The sequence below is a fragment of the Anser brachyrhynchus genome (genome assembly GCF_964034855.1).
Source record: "Anser brachyrhynchus genome assembly, chromosome: 3".
NCBI lineage: Eukaryota > Metazoa > Chordata > Aves > Anseriformes > Anatidae > Anser > Anser brachyrhynchus.
In genome coordinates, this window is record NC_137696.1 from 120,695,620 (window position 1) to 120,715,128 (window position 19,509).

Genomic DNA, 19,509 nt, shown 5'->3' on the forward strand with positions numbered 1-19,509 from the left:
CTTCAACTGGGAACGGAAAGCCTACGCTTGCTGGGAAAACAATCTTAAAATTAATGATGTGTCAGGAGCACAATCTCAAATCCGAGCTCCTTCAAACTCCACAAGCTTTTCAATTTCTGTTTCTGAATCCAGAGCAGAGACCCTTAGAGTTTTGATTTCAGGTCAGCTCCAGTGCTGGAAGGAAACTGTATAGCAGGTAAGGATTGAGCAAAATCACAGCAGAGGATGTTTTCACAGGATTTTGGTCTAAGATGGGGAAAACATCAGGAAAGGAGCTGCCTTCTGGAGGTTCGTGCCACTTCTTGTGGGGTAGTCATGGTGTGAGAAGACCTTGGGTGACCCTGGCACCCTCCCCACTTTGCACACCCACACTAGATTTGGTTTTCCACCTAGCATCTTTAATTCAACAAGCATCAATGCTTTTGTGAGCAACAAGAAGGACGAAGAGCAAAAAGTGAACAGACGTATGTGATCTTTTGAAACATTATCTCCTACGGCACCGTCAGAGGCAGAACATGGGGCTGGACAGACCATCTGTTGACCCAAAAGCGTTTCATATATTTTTAGGACATTTAGCTTAATTTGTACACTTCTTCTACAGATCATCCCCACTGCAGCACATTACCAGATTTCTTTTTTTTTTAATTTATACTTGATTTAAAATCTTCATGAACCCCAAACTGTGAGATTTTAAACTGCAAAGTATTTTAGAGAAAGAGAAGAAAGAGAATAAACTGTTAGTGAAGACACTTAACCACTTCTAGCCCTTACACAGATCTCCCGTTGGACTTGGGTAATTTACCCAGCCTCCCTGTGATGCAACTTCTACCTAAATTTAAGTATAATAATGATAAATTATTCCCTAACTGTCTTGCATATTTAGTTGGTTGTTTCTTTACGGTGCTGGCACTGAGTACCTCATTCACAAAATGGGGTGCTTATCTTGGCTGGAAGCTTTCAATCCAGATGTTCAGGTGTGAACCTGAGCCCCTCTGAAACTAGAGTGCAAGAAACTTAGCTCCAGGGAAATGATATCATGTCTTCTTATGGAATAAAAAATAATCCTGAGGAAAATTTTCAACTGAATTGAAAATCAGAAGATGCCTGAGAGCTCAATGACTGAGGAAAAGGCCACAGAACACGAGGCTGGAGGGTAAATGTGATTTCTCCACACTGAGGCAGGGCCGAGGTCATGGCTAAGGTGGAGAATTTTGCCCTGTGGCTTCAAGCACTACCTTTGGCACGTTGGGAAAGCGGAAACTGAAGATACGAGTTTTACCAGATCCTAGAGTAAATGCCCTAAAATCAGCCTCCACTCACCGATAACAGACACGGTTTGTACAGACGTGAGGAGAGAGCAGTGAAACACCCTCACACTGCATAGTCAAAGGTGAGGTCCGCTAGCCTAAAGGGTCCACATCACTGCTTATTTGCATTGCCACCCCCCTGGAGTAAAATTAAGTGAAATGCAGAGTGAAAGGCCACCCCAAAGGCAGTCACGGAGCTGGGTCACACACGGCACCGTTTGGTTTGGTGAAAGGGAGATCCCTGCAGTGCTGCTGCAGCAGAGGATTCACCCACAGGCCTAACCTCACTTCTGGCTTCCTACACCACGAAACCAAGCCTGGGAGGAAGGAGGCTGCCACGCATGTCGCTTGGAGGTGCCTGCTTCCAGAACTGCCACTTACGAGGTAAACCCAAGGGGATACCAGAAGCAAGCACAACGAGATCCTCGGCAGGGTCACCTCATTGCTCCGGCACTCAAGGGGTGGCGCGGCCAGTTGGCACACACCAGTGAGGAAGAAAGTACGGGCAGATTTGTGAGAGGTTTTCCTTGGCCTCCTACGTACGGGACAAATCTTCCCGATGGAACCGACTGGAGGGCTTATGCGTGTTTGCCAGGCTATCAGGCAGCTCCTGGGCCTGCGGGACAGAGGCTTTGGGCTGTCGCGTGAAGCACCACGTGCTCTGGCAGGCAAAGCACCTCTTTCCAATCGCTAGAAGCCCAGAACATCTGAGAAATCCCAGAGCTCCGTGGCAGAGAAAATATGAATTCCTGCTGAAAGGAATCCCTAGAAAATAAGGGAAAATGCGAACACAAAAGTACGCTGAACGGCTCGGGAGAAAGCCCACCCAACTTCCAGCCCTGGAAGCCCTGGCAGAGCGTTAAACAGCAGCAAAGGGGGCGGCAGGCCGCTCTGAATTTGACTTTGCACTTGAAAATTTTGGAGTGATTGCTAAGAGCAGTCCTCCTTCTGTAAACATTTTTGTTACGCCTGTGTGGGTGTGAAGGAAAGTGCAGCTTTCATAATACTCGTTCGCAATGGAGCATTATGCGTACGCGAAGAAACCCTGGGTGCAGATCGGCTGAAACAAGTCAGCGGGGCGAGGTCTGAGCTAATAGACAAGCAGCTCCTTCCTGATTGCGGTGCCAGGTAGACCTCGATGAAGCAGGAAATCATGAGCAGCGCAGATCATTTTGTCTCTAGGTTTTACTGCCACATGGACAGTCAGTGGAAGATTTGCTCAGTTCTTGATCCTTGTTGTCTGCGATCGACTGCATAAGCTTAGAGGACGAGAAGAGTTTTGAAAAATCAGCCTGAAATTGGGTGGATTATATAAACCTAAAACTAGAGACTGAACAACCCCCCGTGACCCAGTTCTCCCACCGAGGACATCGGCTCCCCAGCAATGCAACTTTGCTTCCTTCCATGGAAAAGTGTCAAAAGAGAGAAGAAAAAGCCTATAAATAGCCCTGAGGAAGTAGTTTTTCTCTTGCTTTGGCAGTAATTATGAAGCACACAGATTTACTATAGAAAAAGATCAATTTTCCATTTCCCAAGCTGAGCTGCAGTACTCAGAGCACACTCATAGGCTCACAGCTCCTCAGCATACAGTCTATAAAACCCAAATGTCACATGTGTGCACGCACTTTGCAAAAACACTTATTTAAATCCAGTCATCAGCTCTAGCACTGGTGGCTGCCGACTGTATTAGTGCTACTGCCGATACTAAAAAACAAGCTGTCTGGAGCTATCTTTGGTAAACACTTAGAGCAAATATCTTTGGTTATGATCTTAACGAAGCCAAGATGACTTTCTGCATGAGTAAACACGCTATTGTTGTAAGCCCAACCCCAGCAAAACAACAACAAAAAATGCAACCTCCTCCTCTGCTCTGACTATTTCTTAGGCAAGTTTAAAAGCCCAGGGCTTGATCTGGATTGCCCAGTTCAATCAATGAAGTCAAATCCAGCGGCGTTACACCCCAATGGACACTGGTGTAATTGAGACCAGATTTTGGCCTCAAGAACCTCTAAAACCATTTCTCCTCCCTCACCCCAAGAGTCACATTTCTAAAGGGGAAAAAAAAAATAAACTGAACAAGTATTGTCAGTAGGACAACTGAATTGTAAAGGGAAGGGGAAAAAAAAAGTTAAAAGAATACTTTAAAATACTTTAATAGGAGCGACACAAACGTTACCAAATGGAGGTTCGCAATGGCAACCAGCCAGTCGCCCCAAGGATGCAATCAATTTGCATAAAACAGAGCAGACTGCCGCCACCCTGGTGTTAATGGCAGAAGAAATCCCAGCTCCTGCACCTCATACGCTGACTCTCATAGCTTTTATTCTACGTTACAGTGGACTGAATGCACAATTCACCCGGTAAACCTATTACTTGAGTGTTTCTGAAGGCTCTTTTCCAAGCAAGCACGGACTTTGCCTGGCGCACAGCAGGTTGGCGTGCACCAGCTACAGACTGATGTGTGCTTCGGCGTGCTGCTGGTCCCAGGTAAGACACATGCAACCCATGGGAGGGCACTCACATAGCGCCAGTCTAGTAACAGCCACCCTGTTTCAGTTTCAAACCTGTCCTGCAGCTGATGGTGTCAGATAACAGACACTGGCAGTATGAATCAGCCTGAAAAAGACCACGTGAAGATCTCTTGAAACTATCGATGATGGCTTTAAGTTACCCATGAGTCTTCTACCAGGGTAAATCATCCCCAGCAAACAAAGAATTCTCAGAAGCTGCGTAGTGTCTGCTTCGCTACGGGACTTTCCCCCCCCATTCTGGGCTTTGAAGCACTTGCTTGATGGCTTCATATTCACACCCCATGATGATGCTGTGATGTGAGGAGCTTTCTGCCACCTCCCTGAGTTTGCAAAAGGGCAACGTCCAGCCCGTTGCCCTGCAAGCCCTGAAGAGGAGAATTAAGGGCCGGTACCATTTGGTACCATCCTCATCCTCCATCCAGGGAGCTGAAGGCACTGTCTGCCCACAGTCTTCCCATCAGACTCAGTTACAATTGCCCTGGGACCTGTCCCCACCTGACAGCTCAGAATTCTTTAAATCTACTTTCTACAACCCTTAAAAACAGATAAATGATCGGAACTGGAAGTGCAACATCACTGGAGTGTGTGGGAGAGGGGGAAATAGAAAAAGTAAAAAGAAATCACAGGACCTGCTTTCTGAGTGCTGCTCTTTCAGTGCTGAAAGTCACAGATTGACTATAGATCAGACGGTGCCACAGTGGTGATGGAGCATGAAACCTCACTTAACTCCCACTTCGCAGCCCCTGCAGCCCTGCGCTGGGATCCCAGCCCTGGCGCTGGCCACATTCCTGCCATCCGCCGCGACAGAAGCTAAACCTCACCGGTTGCATTTTAGAAAAACAACAGTTTTCCTCATTTCATACTGAACCACTGATGCAACAAGCCAGTGTCTGAATGGGACTGTAACCTGACCCGCCAGCAAGTTGTTCAAGTGCCATTAGGGAAAGGGAAAAAAATAAAAAGGCAAATATACCAATATCCAAATGTGAACAGACAGGATTCCTGATTTACGGGCAGCAAGCAGGGTTCAAATTGAATCTGCGTTGCCTCAGCAAAGGCATCTGCTTATTGGACGATTTGTTTTTTAATGACCCTTCAATGTTGCTTTTGCAGAATCCTAGTTAAAATGCCATGTTGAATAAGGGCAACTCTGTGCCTCGTACTGCCGCAGCCTGGTCCTGTGGTAGGTTCAGGACTGTGCTGTGATTTGTGAAACCTGTACTCTGATACTCTAGGAAAATAAACACAACCCAGACAGAGAAAAGAAATATAAGAGTGAACCCCAAAGTGCTGAGTTCTTTCATACTCAGGTGTGGGCCCGCCAGGCTTTAAATATTATTTCTGTTTAATCATGCAATAGCTATGCAAGACCTCAAGTGGAACGAAACAAAACCAGTTTATGTGCTTACTAGTAATAATATGGATTCTGTCATAGGAATGCAGTATTTACTGTTAAAGTTATTAAGAATTAATTATTTCCCCTAAATTACTAGGTAAAAAGATTAAGAAACAAAGGTATTTCTAAAGGAATGTTTGATTAATTCCAATAAAGGTAATAAAAATTCCTTGTATTTCGGACAAGTGTCTGCACTCCTGTTAACACATACCCAAACCACACCAGCCCAGTGACCACGCTAAGGAGCCGGTGGGTACTTCCCGCTGAAGAGCACACCACAACAAGGAAACCGGTGGGGATGGACAGCACAAACAGCTCATGCCCTATTACCACACCAAGCAGGCGTATGTTTAGCAATTTCCCATGGTCAGCTAGCACCTGATCAAAGAGGTGCCTGGTCTGAGGCATCCACTTTGTCTCTCATTGGCACAACTTGTGTGGCAATGAGCATCCATTCATCCCAGAAGAACTCACGGGGACTGTCCACAGAAGCATCCCAGCACTTTGGTGGAACATCAAAGCACAAAGAGCTTTACAGATTACAATCAACAACCTGAAGAGCACAAAAAAGCCTTGTGAGGAAGCCAGTGCAATTCACAGAGTGCACACTGATGCAACATGCTCACACTAATCACCTTATTAAATGGGAGGGCTACCAGAAAGCTAACAAGTAGCCTTTGAGGGCTGGCTATTTGGCTTTTCTAAGTTGAGGAGGAGACAAGAGTGGGAAATGACATGGCAAATACTGTACTGGACCATGGTAGAGACCCTTATTCACTAAAAACATTAATATGCAGTGGAGTCCTCATTGCTTTGGGGGAAATGAGAGCACTTTGGGGTTCTAAAGTATCCCATGATTGTGAGTTTATCTGGCAAGAAAAGAATATAATCCATAATAGATGGGAAAGTCAGCCTGCCTTTCTTGGTTCAGCTCGCTTCCCCCTCTCTCCTACCAGCACCACTTCCCTGTCTGGATGAAGCCTCAGCTGGAACAGAGCTCCTGGCTTTGAACTGCTGAGTCTTCAAACTGCAGAGCAGATAGGGAACACCACACAGCTTTGTCTGCAGCCAGGCTTATTTAAGCCTCATCTGAAGCTTTCACCTCTCGGATCTGTGAATGCTGCTGCTGATTCATAACGAGGTAGAGAAGTACTCTATTAATCAAACCCAGCAGAACATTTTCTACAGGAGGCATTTATGTGAATGAGAACAGCATATGAGGTTACACTTAGTAAGGAAGAAAATTACAAGGGGATCTCAGTTCTCGTGCTTCAGGGCATAAGCTGATCACCAGATGGGGTCAGGAAGAATTTCCCCCTCCTTCATTCTCAGATATACTGTTGCACAATAGGTAAACTATGGGGGCACAAGGAAGGAAGAGAGAAACTGACTATAGCCCCAGATTTTCCCTCTGTTTTTTTGGGAACTGTCATGTCCCCACATACTGTCAGACAGAAGACAGTAGGTTAGAAAATATTGGGCTTCAGTCTGGCAGTTCTTACCCAGTAAATGATATGCACAAGAGTCCTGACTTCACACGTCCAACTAAGAAAATGCTAAACCTGGCCAAAAAAACTGCTCTGGGAAGCTGGGTGGGCAGCAGGTACTGTGCAATGAGTGCTATCGACATACTTAATATATTGTAAACGTGTCATACGTAGTTAAAGGTAGACTTCTAGATCTGGGAGTACTTTGTCACAGCTCATGGGAACAATTTTTTTGTTTCAATTCTATGAGTGCTTTGGGTTCAAATTAACCCACTTACTTCTCTTCCTTACTGCGAATTAATAAACCAGTTGAACTTAAAAAAGAAGAAAAAGAAAGAAGAAGAAAGCCACAACACTTTGTTAAAACCACTAAGTTTCAGCTGGTATCATGTCAAAACCACTTGAAACATGAAACCAGAAATCTTCCTAGGTTGACTCAAAGACTATGTCTACACTAGGAGTGCTTTACCAGTAAAGGAATATTGGTGTATTACATTGGCAAAGGACTCCGGGTGTAGACGCAAGTACAGCAGCAAAACTGAGTTTTAAACCAGTCTAGTACATTGAGTCGAGAGTTTTGTTGACAAACTTGCACGTAAGTTAAGTTCTCCAACGGTTCTAGTAAATGAATTGGTCAAGCACAACACCTCTTCACATCCCAGACAGATGTGAATACATCAGCAGAAGTTGTGAGTGTAGAAATGTCCAAAATTAGACAGAGGTTGCTTTGAAACTCTTGAAAAATATAGCCAGCTCTGCATTTAGAAAAAAAAAATATGACAAAATCAGTTTATTTTGTAGGCTATACAGTTTTGTTGCAAACTTCTGGCATAGCTGCAGTTAAACATCTTATTTCAGGCTTATAATCTGTGACACGTGGTATTTTATGATTTCTCTCAGCACATTGAAATCTGTCTCTCAGCATGCAATCATAAATGTTGCATACAACCCTCATAAGCAACCTTTGGAGATTTCTCTCTAACCCAGTTCGTTTATTGTAACATTGGTCAGCACTGGTGCTAGAAGGAAACTGCCACATGAGAAGAGTGTGTTATTGTTCTGACAAAAAGACCATTGAGTTCTGGCTGCTTCACTCAACACCAGTGCAAAATAAAAAGGCTGAATAAAAATGTTCATTCTAATAATGCACTAATATGTACTATTGCACATACAGAGGTAAAGGCAGAGCAACATGACAGTTAGAATTTCACCAGATTCCTACTCGATTTACCCAGATCAACTATTTTTGGACCTATGGCAAAAAAATATTAAAAAAAAAAAAAAAAGACATTTTCAAATGCTATAGAAGAAAACTATTCCCACCTAGCTTTGCCTGGAACACATCTCTCACTATGTAACAGCCTCTTTTTCTACAGTTGAGACACAAATATCCATCCATAAGCAATTGCTACCATTGCCTGTGCAAGTCAAACCTATGGTTCTGTCTCTTACCTGTAATCTGACTCTGTCCTTGTGGATTAAAAGGACTTGGTGCAGAGTTCAGAGAGGGCCGTGGGCTCTGGGTCGGGACCCCTACTCTCATACTGGGATGAGGAATGCGCCCTAAATCACTGAGGCGTTCAGAGAACAAACTAGGTTTAGAGTCATCAAGCTTCTGTCTGTGCCCTGGAAACAGTAAATCATAAAATAAAAGCGTTAATAACAAGATTTAGTAATTTAACATACCAAATAAAAAAATAAAAAAGGCCTCTAAGGACCTGTTATTAGATTAATGGACTTTGTAGGTATCACAGCTACCCCACATCACAGCTACCCCCAATAACACAGCAACATCGGTGGGGGGTTGTGTTTTGGACATGGTTGTGCTGGTGAAAGCCTTAACTAGCACAACTGTGCCCATACAGATATGTAACATGTTGTAATTTGGATCAAAATAAGCACTTATGGACACCCACACAAGGTCTTTCTTTTTTTTTTAACTATACTGATAGTTAAAGGGGCAAAACTTTTTTTTCCAAGAGCAAGCCTCATATATAAGTAGAAGTTAACAAGTGGGACAATTATTCCATGCCTGGTTTATATGTTGTTGTGGATTTTTGCTAAGAAAACGCATGTTTTTCATCTCCCCAACCTTTTTTTATTTAACTCTGTCATGGCTAGTTATAAGTGTCCATTCCTCCATAACTCGGGAGCTTTTCCAAAAAGTAAATAGTCATTTAGGAAGGGCAGTATCACAAGGAATACTATCAAAGCTTCTGGCAAGGACTGGGTCCTACGCTGCCCTTGCATGGTCAGCCTTCCTCCATGCTCCTACTTCTCTCCAAAAGGATGTTCGCTGCCTCTGTGTCATAGGGCTGCACTGGGAAAAGTCTTTTATGGGTGCTCAGTTGTCAAAATGTAAAGGGGAAAAATTACAAGAGCAACAGGATGCACCAGCTGGCAGGTTGGTACTCTTCCTATTGTCATTTAGATGTTTCAGGAGTAAAGGTTTTACTTCTCTAGTTCTTGCATTTTTTTTCTCCTACGTTTAATTACTTTTCAAAGTAGTTATAGGTGCTTCTCGCGCAATGGCGGCTTCGGATGTGAGGCACGGAAGGCGTTATTTCTATTGTTCAACATATGGAGAAACAGGCACACAGAGAGATTAAGGTCAGGACTAATTTCACTTAACTTTAGCCATTCATAAATCAGGCATCTAGTCTAAACTCTTCTAATGTAGACTTCCTCTAGAGTTAATGGAAAGAAATAGCTACTTCCAGAGGGCAATTCATCTCATTTGTCTCTGACACCAGTCTTAAAACGGGATGATTCACCTACTGAATTTGCTGTCTCTTCCTTCTCTGATCAGAGAGGGAGCCCACATGACTAGTTTAATTAGACACCCTCACCATTAGTCAACATTAAATGGAATTAATCTTACCCTAAGTTAACAACTAAGGTCACACAAAAAGCCTCTGGCAGAGCTGAAATGGGAGCCCAGACCCTCTGATTGCAACCCAGAAACACAGCTGCCTCCATCCTTGTAAAGAGAGCTGGGGTATCAGCACAGGCAATAACTGGGTAGGATATTTTTATGCTTATAACATTAAGAAGGGTCCCTGCTATGGTTTGGGGTTGAAACCTTCCAGATGATCTCCAGTGGTTTGTGATAAACTGCATTATCCCTCAGCAGTGTGAATGCAGCCCTCTGCTTGGAGGCTACGAGAGTTCAGCTTTGCAGACACGGTCAGATTGCCCCATCAGTCTTAGGGCCAAAGAGCCAATTCTGGCACTGCTTAGTTTAACAGTATAAATGAGGCCACTGAGCCCTGGGATCTAACTATCGGCCCATCACTCTTCATAAAATGCAATTTAATGGTGTCTGTCACTACGGCACTGAAGTACGTGAGTTCACATCATCTAACTGGGACCACGGTGCCCAAATATGACTGAAGGCAAAGTGATTTCTGTAATAGTTAACTTTTAACTAGACTTAGAGAAAGCAGGGTTCTAGATTGTGGAGCCTCCCTCCTTGGAGATACTCAAAAGCTGCCTGGACATGGCCCTGGGCAACCTGCTCTGGGTGTCCCTACTTGAGCAGGGGGGTTGGACCAGATGGACCCAGAGGTCCCTCCCAACATCAACTCTTCTGGGATTCTGGGAAAACTGAAGGATTCAGGTCGGGAGATGAGAAGAAACTGAATGGAATTTAATTTTGGAGAAACTTCTCTAGTAATTTTTAAAAATTAATTAGTTGACCCATTATTCTGTGCTTTGAAGTATGATTTTTCTCCCCCATGATGACTCAATATAAAAACATGGGGTAGGTGGGAGCTTTCTCATTAAAGAGAAGGAGCTGCTGTATGTTAGAGACCTACAGAACTACCAGCTAACACAGGTGACTCCTTTCTTTAAGAGGTATCAATCACTTCAAATGGGGAACGATTTCTGGTGGGCTTGTAACAACTCCATAATGGCAGCTTAATTAATAGGATAACATCTAGCCTGGTAGTCTTTAGCATTATCTCTTCAATCTATGTAAATTACAAGTTGTACAAGCTGGGTGCTGCTAAATCTAAAGAAATAACTTTCACACACACAGTCAGTACTCTCTTGGGATTTCTCCTTCTGCACCTTCTTTTTTTTTTTCCACGTTTTTTCTGTTTTTGCCTTTCCCTTTGCCAGTTGCATTTTCTAGTCTTTTGTTTTGTTTTGTTTTGTTTTTTCCATAGAATCCCTTTCCCCTCCCCTTTTCTCTTTTATTCATTCCTAGTTGCATTTCAGCAAGTTCAAGAGGGCTCAAAATAAGGAAAACACTATTAGCCTATCTCTGACCTTACACATCAGGGCTGCCTTTACCTGGGAATGAATCTATCCCCAAAGTTAATTTGATTTTGAATTTTGATAGAAAAATCCTGCCCCGTGTTTTTCCAGCGTCCTTTTTGCTAAAGAATCATAAAATGCTTTCCTAAAAAAACAGTGCACAAACTATTTTGACTGTCTTCTGCTCACTTACTGGGCAATCACTATATCGGGAACCACTCCTGCACCAACCTGTGCCCGATAACAACCAGCTTTGCTTCCATCGTGCTCTGTTTGCCAATAGCTTTTCTAGAACGGATATTGTGTTTAACTACTCGTATTATTATAATGAATTGGGTCTATCACAGAAAGACAAAATTCAACAGGATAGCAGTGCACTTCAATGTAGGCAGGGGGGAGGAGAATAAGAAAGATTCCCACATCTGTTTGAACTGGAATAATTGAGAGATGTGTGGATTTGAGTGTTGTCATCACCACCATCCCCTCCCCCCAAAAAACGTAGGGAAAAGAGAGATCTATGCACATCTGGAAGACCCCAGGCATCAATGGAACTGCAAGTCCCCAGAAACCAGCAAGGGGCCAAAGACAGACTTGCCTTCCCCTTCTGGTCACTTAAAATTTAGGGCTGTAACACAGAGTCATGTTGTTACAAAGAGACCCACAAGGAGCCACATTCCCCCAAGTGAAACGTCCCCGTATGATGAGATTACATTACAGCTTTGCATGCTATGGGTTACTGTGCTTTCATAAAAGCTAAGATGTGCCCACATTGAAAGTAAGTAGGAAACTCAACAAAAAACTTCATATTCAGGAGGTGCTTGCGAAGAAGCGTAGGAAACTTAAATAGTTCTCTTGCCCTGATTTCTGTGAACAAAAAAAATCTTATTAAGCACAGAGCAGCCATGAGGCATGGGCTGAAACACTGGTAAAAAGGCCTTCTAAGTAGCACATAAGCAGCAGCAATGAAATATGCGATACATGTTTAAAACTCATTCCACAAGCTGCTTTTCATCTCTCATTGATATATGTGTCCGTTGACAGAGAAATTCCTGATCCCAGGGGAGTGCGCTAAGAAAAGCTGTATTCCTTGGTCTCAGTCATGAGGCACAATTTTATTTCAGGAAAAAAGATTAGGGTAGTAAGTGTGGATAGCTCAGTGAGAATCTGTGATCTGCTGCAGCAGTGATTACATTAAAAAGCAGTATGAGGCTACAGAGAGGATAGGATAAAATAATGTTGCAGCTATCCCAATGCCAGGACTCGGCGCCTAGGATGGTCCTGCCAGCAACACTGCATTTAGTGTCGGTTACTCCGTTACAAAGAAGATTTTGTGGGATGGCTTGTGCTTACTGAGAGGGGACGAAATAATTAGGGACACAGGCAGCCTTTGATAGGAAATGCAATCAAAAAGGCTGAGACTGTCACGTGAGGTGACACAGGATAAGGATGAGACCCAACAGCCACTGGAATAGAGCAGGTCAGGAAAGTGGAAAAGAAATGAAAATAGCTTGGAGTTAATAGACAAAAGCTATACGAACTGTTCTGGCTTGTCTGCTGTCGTAGCACAAAACGTGTGCCAAGCAATACCCCAATCTCTCACCACCACTCAGCCCTTTCAAACCAAACACCAACATGAATATCAGTTTCTGGAGACAGAAAGCTTTGCCATTAATCTTCCTGGTGCCAATTTTGGCCGTTCTGCAGGAACTGACCCAAAAAATAGCACCGAGGGAGTGCAACGAAGTCGGTGCAAGCCGCAGCCAGCCAGCCGGAGCCTGCACCCACCGCCTCGGCCCGCCAGGCCCTGACAGCCTCAGCGCGTGCCAAAATAGCACCTGGGAGCTGCTCTGTTCGGTTACCACACTCCAGCCATGGCAGGAGATGTAAGAAGGCTCCATCTCCAGATTAATCATTCCAGTTTAAATGAAATGAAGGAATGTCTTCCAGATCAAAGCAACGCAATCTCGAGTCGGCTGGATGTGGTAACTGGAAGGGGACGCGAGCTCGTCCCTCAGCCCCGAGCTTCCACCGCACCGCAGGAGAAGTCAAGATGTAAATCGGGCCGTGGAAGAGGCTGACTTGCAGAATGTAAATGTGGTGTTGATGCTTGAAGATCTTCCCCTCCTCGGGGAGGAGGGGTGTGCGTTTTTATCTTTCAGCTTGTGGGTGTGGAACTGAAAACTAATCAGATTATGCTACACGTGGCCTAGCCAGATGCTGACATTCAGGGACACCCTTTCTTTGTACCATGTACACCACCCACTGTTTTTTTGTTTTTGTTGATGGTGGTGGTTTTTTTGTTGTTGTTTTTTTTGTTTTTTTTTCTTTCCTTCTGGTACCAAAGTGATCTGGTTACCAGATTGTCAACAGATGTTTTTATCGCTCTCAAGTGGAATAGCTATTTTCGGTCATCACCCGTTTCTTTTTCACTTCTGCCGTAGCGAAAACAAAAAGTTGTACGGAAGTCAGGTGTCTCTGTAAGAAATGCTGAGGGACGCAGAAAGGTCATGAAAGCAAAAAGTTGGGCCATCTCCTGCTGGGGACACGCTTGCTGGGATGATGGTCAGACACAAAACACCACCACTGCTGGTGTTTGCTCTATGTTGTGGTGTGCTCGGCACCAGGAGCACACAGGGGAAGTTTGGGGTGTCACTCCATGGAGGTCTACAGCTTGCAAGGGCACATTAAATAAAAACCCTTTAAGTGCTGATGCCATGAACCGAGGCTTCATATGCAGCAGTGGCTCTGGGTTGAGTGTTGAGATTGAAAGAGAAGAAAACTGCAGTGGAAAAGGAACTTACTTTAAGGACAGCACAAATAAGAATCACCCAGATTACGCCCTGTGAATTACAGCCTATACAGACCAAGCTTTCTCTGACTTCAGAAGAAGGATATCTGAGCCCAAGAGCTCAAGTTTTGATCATTCCCACAGTTCACTAAAAGTAAAGCTCTTTAGAAATCTAAAGAATGGGTATATATTTTCCTACTAACTTTATAAATAGAGGCATCTTTGAGACACTCTGACTTTTAATGTTAATATACTAGTGACGAATTTGTGTGTACACAATGTAGCAGACGATTTAACATCACAATAAAAAAAGACAGGTTACATGTCCTCTGAATTTCAGCACAATTTCTCCTTAAATTCTCTTTGGACATGTTCCTGCATTTCATCCCATTTGATCCTATGGATCTGGTGTAACTGGAAGATACTGACTGTGAATTCAGCTACAGGCTTGTAAAGCTGAAGTCACATTGAAGTCACGGTAAAAGAGTTCAGACCTGAGCCTAAGGCTTCTTAGCAGCTGTTGCGCAGGGACTGAGTAATGCTGCATATTCAGCATGAAGCAAAGACATTCATTGTTCTGTTACAAATTTCAGACAACACATCATTTCTGCAAGATAGCACTCCAAAGCGCTGTCAGTCTATGCTCTGGAGGTAAAAATAAGAGAGCCATCAATCAGCAAAAGCCCAGAAGACTCACATCAGCTCTTCGCAAGCAAAAACGTGTGAAGCAAGTCACAAGAGTCGCTCTCGTGACAAACCCATCCTCCCCAGGCTGGCTTCCCTCTGCCATCCCCCGGCCCACTCCTACCGAACACACATAACCCGAGTTCATGAAAAAGAAAAACAAAATGCGAGAGAGCCAAACAATTTTTTACCCACGAAAGGGAAAAGCTTGGAAGCCTTCCAGTCTCTTGGGTAAAGACACAATTATGAGAAGAAAAATATAATCTACCCAAGAGACATAATTACATAATTAGGCCATAGGCTGTGCATAGGAAAGGTTCTTATAATTCATACAACAAGGATCTACATAGGTGCAGTAACTGCATTTAATTCACTCAATAGAGGGAAAAAAAAATATGTTTGTTTTTTGAATAGCTGAGGGCACTGGTTTGCATTAGACTGGAGAGCTTATTCTCCCAGCTGTACACAGAGCCCTATTAGTGTCAACAGGAGTCACACAGGCGCAGGCAGGAAACAAGACCCCATCTCTTTTTGTTCTCAAAAAAAGACCTATTTTCTACCCAAAGCAGGCAAGGCCTGGATGTGAAACTACTGCCGACAAGTGAAAATAAGTAACAAACAAGAACGTATGCTGTGGATGGGCTCAGTTCCTACACAACAGATCTAATGCAGCCCATTGGCAAAATCCCACTGAACTTCTCACCCCTGACCCCTGCTCTCCCAAAGGTCCGTGAGGATTGCTGGTATGGCTCCAAAAGGGCCAGATCCAGCTCCCAGGGGAATCAGTTATGTTAAGGCCTTCCAGGAGCTGTGGCTCAAAGCCAGGGTGAGCAGAGGCAGGGGTAGGTCTGAACCTTAGTTTTTCCCATGTTGAGGTCAAGCCCTGGGAGCATCTCTGGTGTCAATGGTGATCTCCCCATTGACTTATCAGGAGCTAAAGCTCGACTTGCAGGCTGCCCCCCTAGTCTGGAATGAATTAAAAGCTTCCAGCAGGTTAAAGGGAGGAAGGGGCAGGAAGGGTGGGGGGAAATCATCCCTTGGGTACGTAAACTGTGCCCCTGAGTGCCCATGGGAATGAACCTAACTCAACCCTTGAAAAGCCTTTGGGAATATAAAGTGTGATCAATGCTTTTTAAAATTCAGCTGGGGTCTGTGAAAAGCACATATCCGGCTGAAAGACAGACCCAGAGGTCAGGGTTTTTCAGCAAATTGCAACAGCTGCAAAGTAGCCTCTTGCTCCCTAAATTTCTCTAAGCAAGGAGGCGGGAGCAGGGCTCCGAGAGCCCCAGGCTGCTCCCAGGACACACAAGGGACATGTGGCAGGGACTGGGGTGGCCGGGAAACTTGCACAGGGAGAGTTGTGTGAATAGAGCAAAACTGGAAGATTTGATGAATGAAAATGGAGAGGCACTTTGAGGATAGGGACAAGAAGAGCAACAAGGTGCTGGAGTGGGTCTGCTCTTGCTCTGGTTCTCCCCAGCATCTCAGCTCACCCCTGTGATGCCAGGTCCACTTCTGCCCCTCTGCAGTGCCAACCCTCGGCTCTCCAACTCACTCAACAAAGCAGCAAGGTCTCCCCTCACCATGACTCTCCTGTATTTCTATTTTTCTCTTCTCTCTTTTCAAGTTTTTGAATTTTGACTTGGATCCTGAAGCTCGTTCTGCGCAGCTAAGCAACATCCCATGTGAACATCATCACAAATCGGCTGGCTGGGGAGGGAGCAGGTGGGAGCCCCTCGCACCACAAGGCTCTACCTTCACCTTTATCCATCATTCAGGAACATAAAGGAATCTGTGTGCATATGTGCCAGGAAACCAGCTAAACATTGCTGGCATCGCTGCTCAGAGACATTAAAGACAACTCATATAAACAGAGACTGTCACGCAAGTCTCGGTCCCTGCCTTAATTCCCTTTGCATGCTGGTATCTGTTACGCTCTCCCCCTTCTCCTCCCTCCTTTTTCTTTTTTTAGCAGAAGGGGGGAAGGCAGAGAGCAAGGGCCGTACTGCAAAAGTGCAAGAGCTCCTCATCCCAACTTTATCATCCTCATGCTAACCCAGCAATATCATTAATTAACAGGAAGACATTTTTCCCCCAAAAAGGTAGTCATCCCATAAAGAGCCCGCCGACTTCTGCTTGCTGCAGCAAACAGCAGTAAAGATCATAGAAAATGAAGGGGGTGGGGGGCGAGAGAAAAAAAAATCTCGAGCTGGCCTCCCTCCAGCTGGCAGGAGGGGTTGGTTTTCTTAATGCTTGCGAAACCTGATTACTTGAAAGGAACGAAAAGGGGGCGACGTGAACACAACCATTAAAACAGATTTAAGATGCTTAGTTTAAATCTAGCCTCAGAGCTCTCTGATACTGTGCTGCCCTGCAACTCCCTGCTCTCTAGACATCAGTAAGGTGCATTTGGGGGTTTTGGTTTTGTTTTACACCCCCAAAACCAAGAGCGTGCTGCAGACAGAGCGCTGCGGTTACAATGGGAATTCAGGCATGGAAGAAACAACAGTTAAGCAATAATAGATGGATGTGTGTGTGTTTGTACTGTATCTTTCAACAGATTGTTTTGCTGCATTAGAAGACTACTGTGTTTATATCCATGCAGCAGGTTTTAGGCAGATTGTTTAAACTTGATTAAAGTGGGATATTTCTAAAATAACCCTACTAATAAAACTCAGATGGCTAAAGAAACCTGAAAACGGGGTTAAAAATAAAAAAGATGCCATTTCAATCTACGCTCACCAGGGTAACATGATATAAACTCCAAAAGAAAACAGTCTTTACAAGTTAGACTTGAAGGATTATCTTGTGTATCAGCACCCTCTGTGGCAGCGTAGCATTTATCCACGTATCCACCCATGTTAATGCTGTTGCACAATTTACTACAGCCTTGATAGACAGATAATTGCTTTATCCACCCAAGTGTAATAAACGGAGTCTACTATGTTAATCCTTGTATTCTTATTGTCTGTGAATGCCAAGTGAGGGAGAGACTTACACCAAAAACCCTACCCTCTCATTCCAAAACTACTGGAGTTTACTCACCCTCAGACCTGCTAAAGTGTTCTCATTACATTCCACTCCCCTGCCTGCAGTGCCAAGTATTTTGAGTAGTATCAAGTTATTGTTATATAAAGGGCACCTACAGTCAGGCTAGATGGAGGCAAAAGCCAGGATGCTTCAGCCTTTGGGAAGGAAAAAAAAAAAAAAAAACCCACCCTGAAAGATCTTTTCCCACTCAGTAAATAGTACAGACCAGCCATTATTTGTTCTTGGGCATAGCAAAGAAAGCAACTAACCTGTCCTTCTAAACCCGGGCATCTATTCGGTTTGTGTGGAGTCTGTCCGGCTGTTGAGAAATGTCATTTAGCTGCTGGCCCATCAGTGTTTTCCACAAAAATCTATAAAGACTTTTTATTTTAAATGTCAAAAACAGGCGTATCCTTTGAAAGGTTTACAGATTCCTGGCGGCTCCACGAGCTTAGGTTTGTGGCACCTAATTTGTAATGACAGTTTGATGGATGTCTCCCTTTCTTCCTTCTGAAAGGTATAAAGAATTGGTGGTTTCTCCAGTAAAAATTCTGCTTAGCACCATCCTTTGCTCTTATTTACACACTCAAAAGCCCATTTTGAATGGCCAAAATATGATAAAAGTCTGGCGCTGCTGGCAGCGAGTGGGTTTATTGGGGCAACCATCACGTTGGAGAAGATGTTCAACTTTCTGGGTAGTCAGAGCACTAGCACAAGGCCAGCACGCCGCGCAAGTTTTAAGATGGACAGCCTGAAGAAGCTCATAAATGATGCAGCCAGGCTTAACAGAGGAAATGTCCTCAAGATCTTGCCAACAGTCCTGGAGGTGAGTCGCAATTTTGATCCCTTTGTTATGCTCCACCTTCATCTGCTACTGCCAGCAGGGGCATTTCTGCCCCAGGTGAAAGCTGGGGTGGATCAAGCTCTGCTCTCAAGCCTTTGAGGGAAAGAGAGCGTCATTAAAGGCTAAAGCAGAGCAACAGGGATGCGTGAAGTGGTGTTACAGGGCAGCCCACTGACTATTGCTATGAGATCTTATTGGATTGTATTTTAAGCATCATTTTGAGTTTGTCTTCAGTAAATTAATATTTATTATTTTCTCGAATAACTTGGATGATGCAACACAAAGCAGGATTTTAAAACCTTGAGATGACACGCAGTAGGGAGAAAGTGGTCCGGATCCAAAAGGATCTTAGCAAATTGGAGAAATGACATTTGCCATATCATCGATAAAATAGCGCAAAGTAAAATTGAAGTACGTTGCACTTGGGATTTAAGAAATGCACCACAACAAACAGATAGACCAGATCACTGCTGAGGACGATCTGGGGATAGCAGCGAGTTGCCAGCGAATGTGAGTCAATAACAGGATTCTGCCTTTAAAAAAATGAAGCAGATGCAGTTCTGGGAAAGATTAATGGTTATGTTGCAGAGAAGACGTAGAAGGTAACTATTACACTGCTCAGAAGTGGTGAGACATCAGCTGGAGCGCTTTATCCAGTTTGGGACACCACCCTCTAAGAAAGATACAGACGAATTAGAGAGAATCCAGAGAAGAGCAACAGGAGTGATAAGAGAGTTAGTAAGCATGACCCACATGGAAAAGTTGAGGGAAATGCATTTGTTTAGTCTAGAGAAAGAGAAGAGTGGGAAAGGACATGATAAGAGTAAAATGTTTCCTAAAGAGAATGGTAATCAATTGGTCTCTATGTCAGCAGAGAAGGGAACAAGAAAAAGCTGGCTTCATTTGAGGTAGAGGAGATTTAAGAGATTAATGTATGATATTAGCAACCTCCTTTTTAAGTATGAAAGAAAAAGCACAAAACCCAGACTTGGTAAGTAAGTGGAAGGCACAGTACTGGAGGATTTAGGAATTTGGACAGATGTCAGTGATGATCTAAGTATATATAATACTTCATCTAAGGAAAAATGGACTAGGTCGCCTGAGGTTTCTTTTAGCCCCGTTGTCCTAGGACTCGGTGAGTGCCTGCGCTTGGTTAAGTCACGTACACAACACTCCTAA

The 19,509-nt window shown here is 44.1% G+C and overlaps 1 protein-coding gene across 1 annotated transcript in view; it reads right to left on the bottom strand.

Annotated features, from left to right (window-relative positions):
- The window catches only part of RUNX2 (RUNX family transcription factor 2), a 155,065-nt gene that overhangs the window by 31,372 nt on the left and 104,184 nt on the right, over positions 1–19,509 (bottom strand). The window contains exon 6 of the mRNA XM_080587422.1: positions 8,174–8,347. Within this exon, the coding sequence (XP_080443548.1) occupies positions 8,174–8,347 (174 nt within the window). The remainder of the gene's footprint in view (positions 1–8,173; positions 8,348–19,509) is intronic.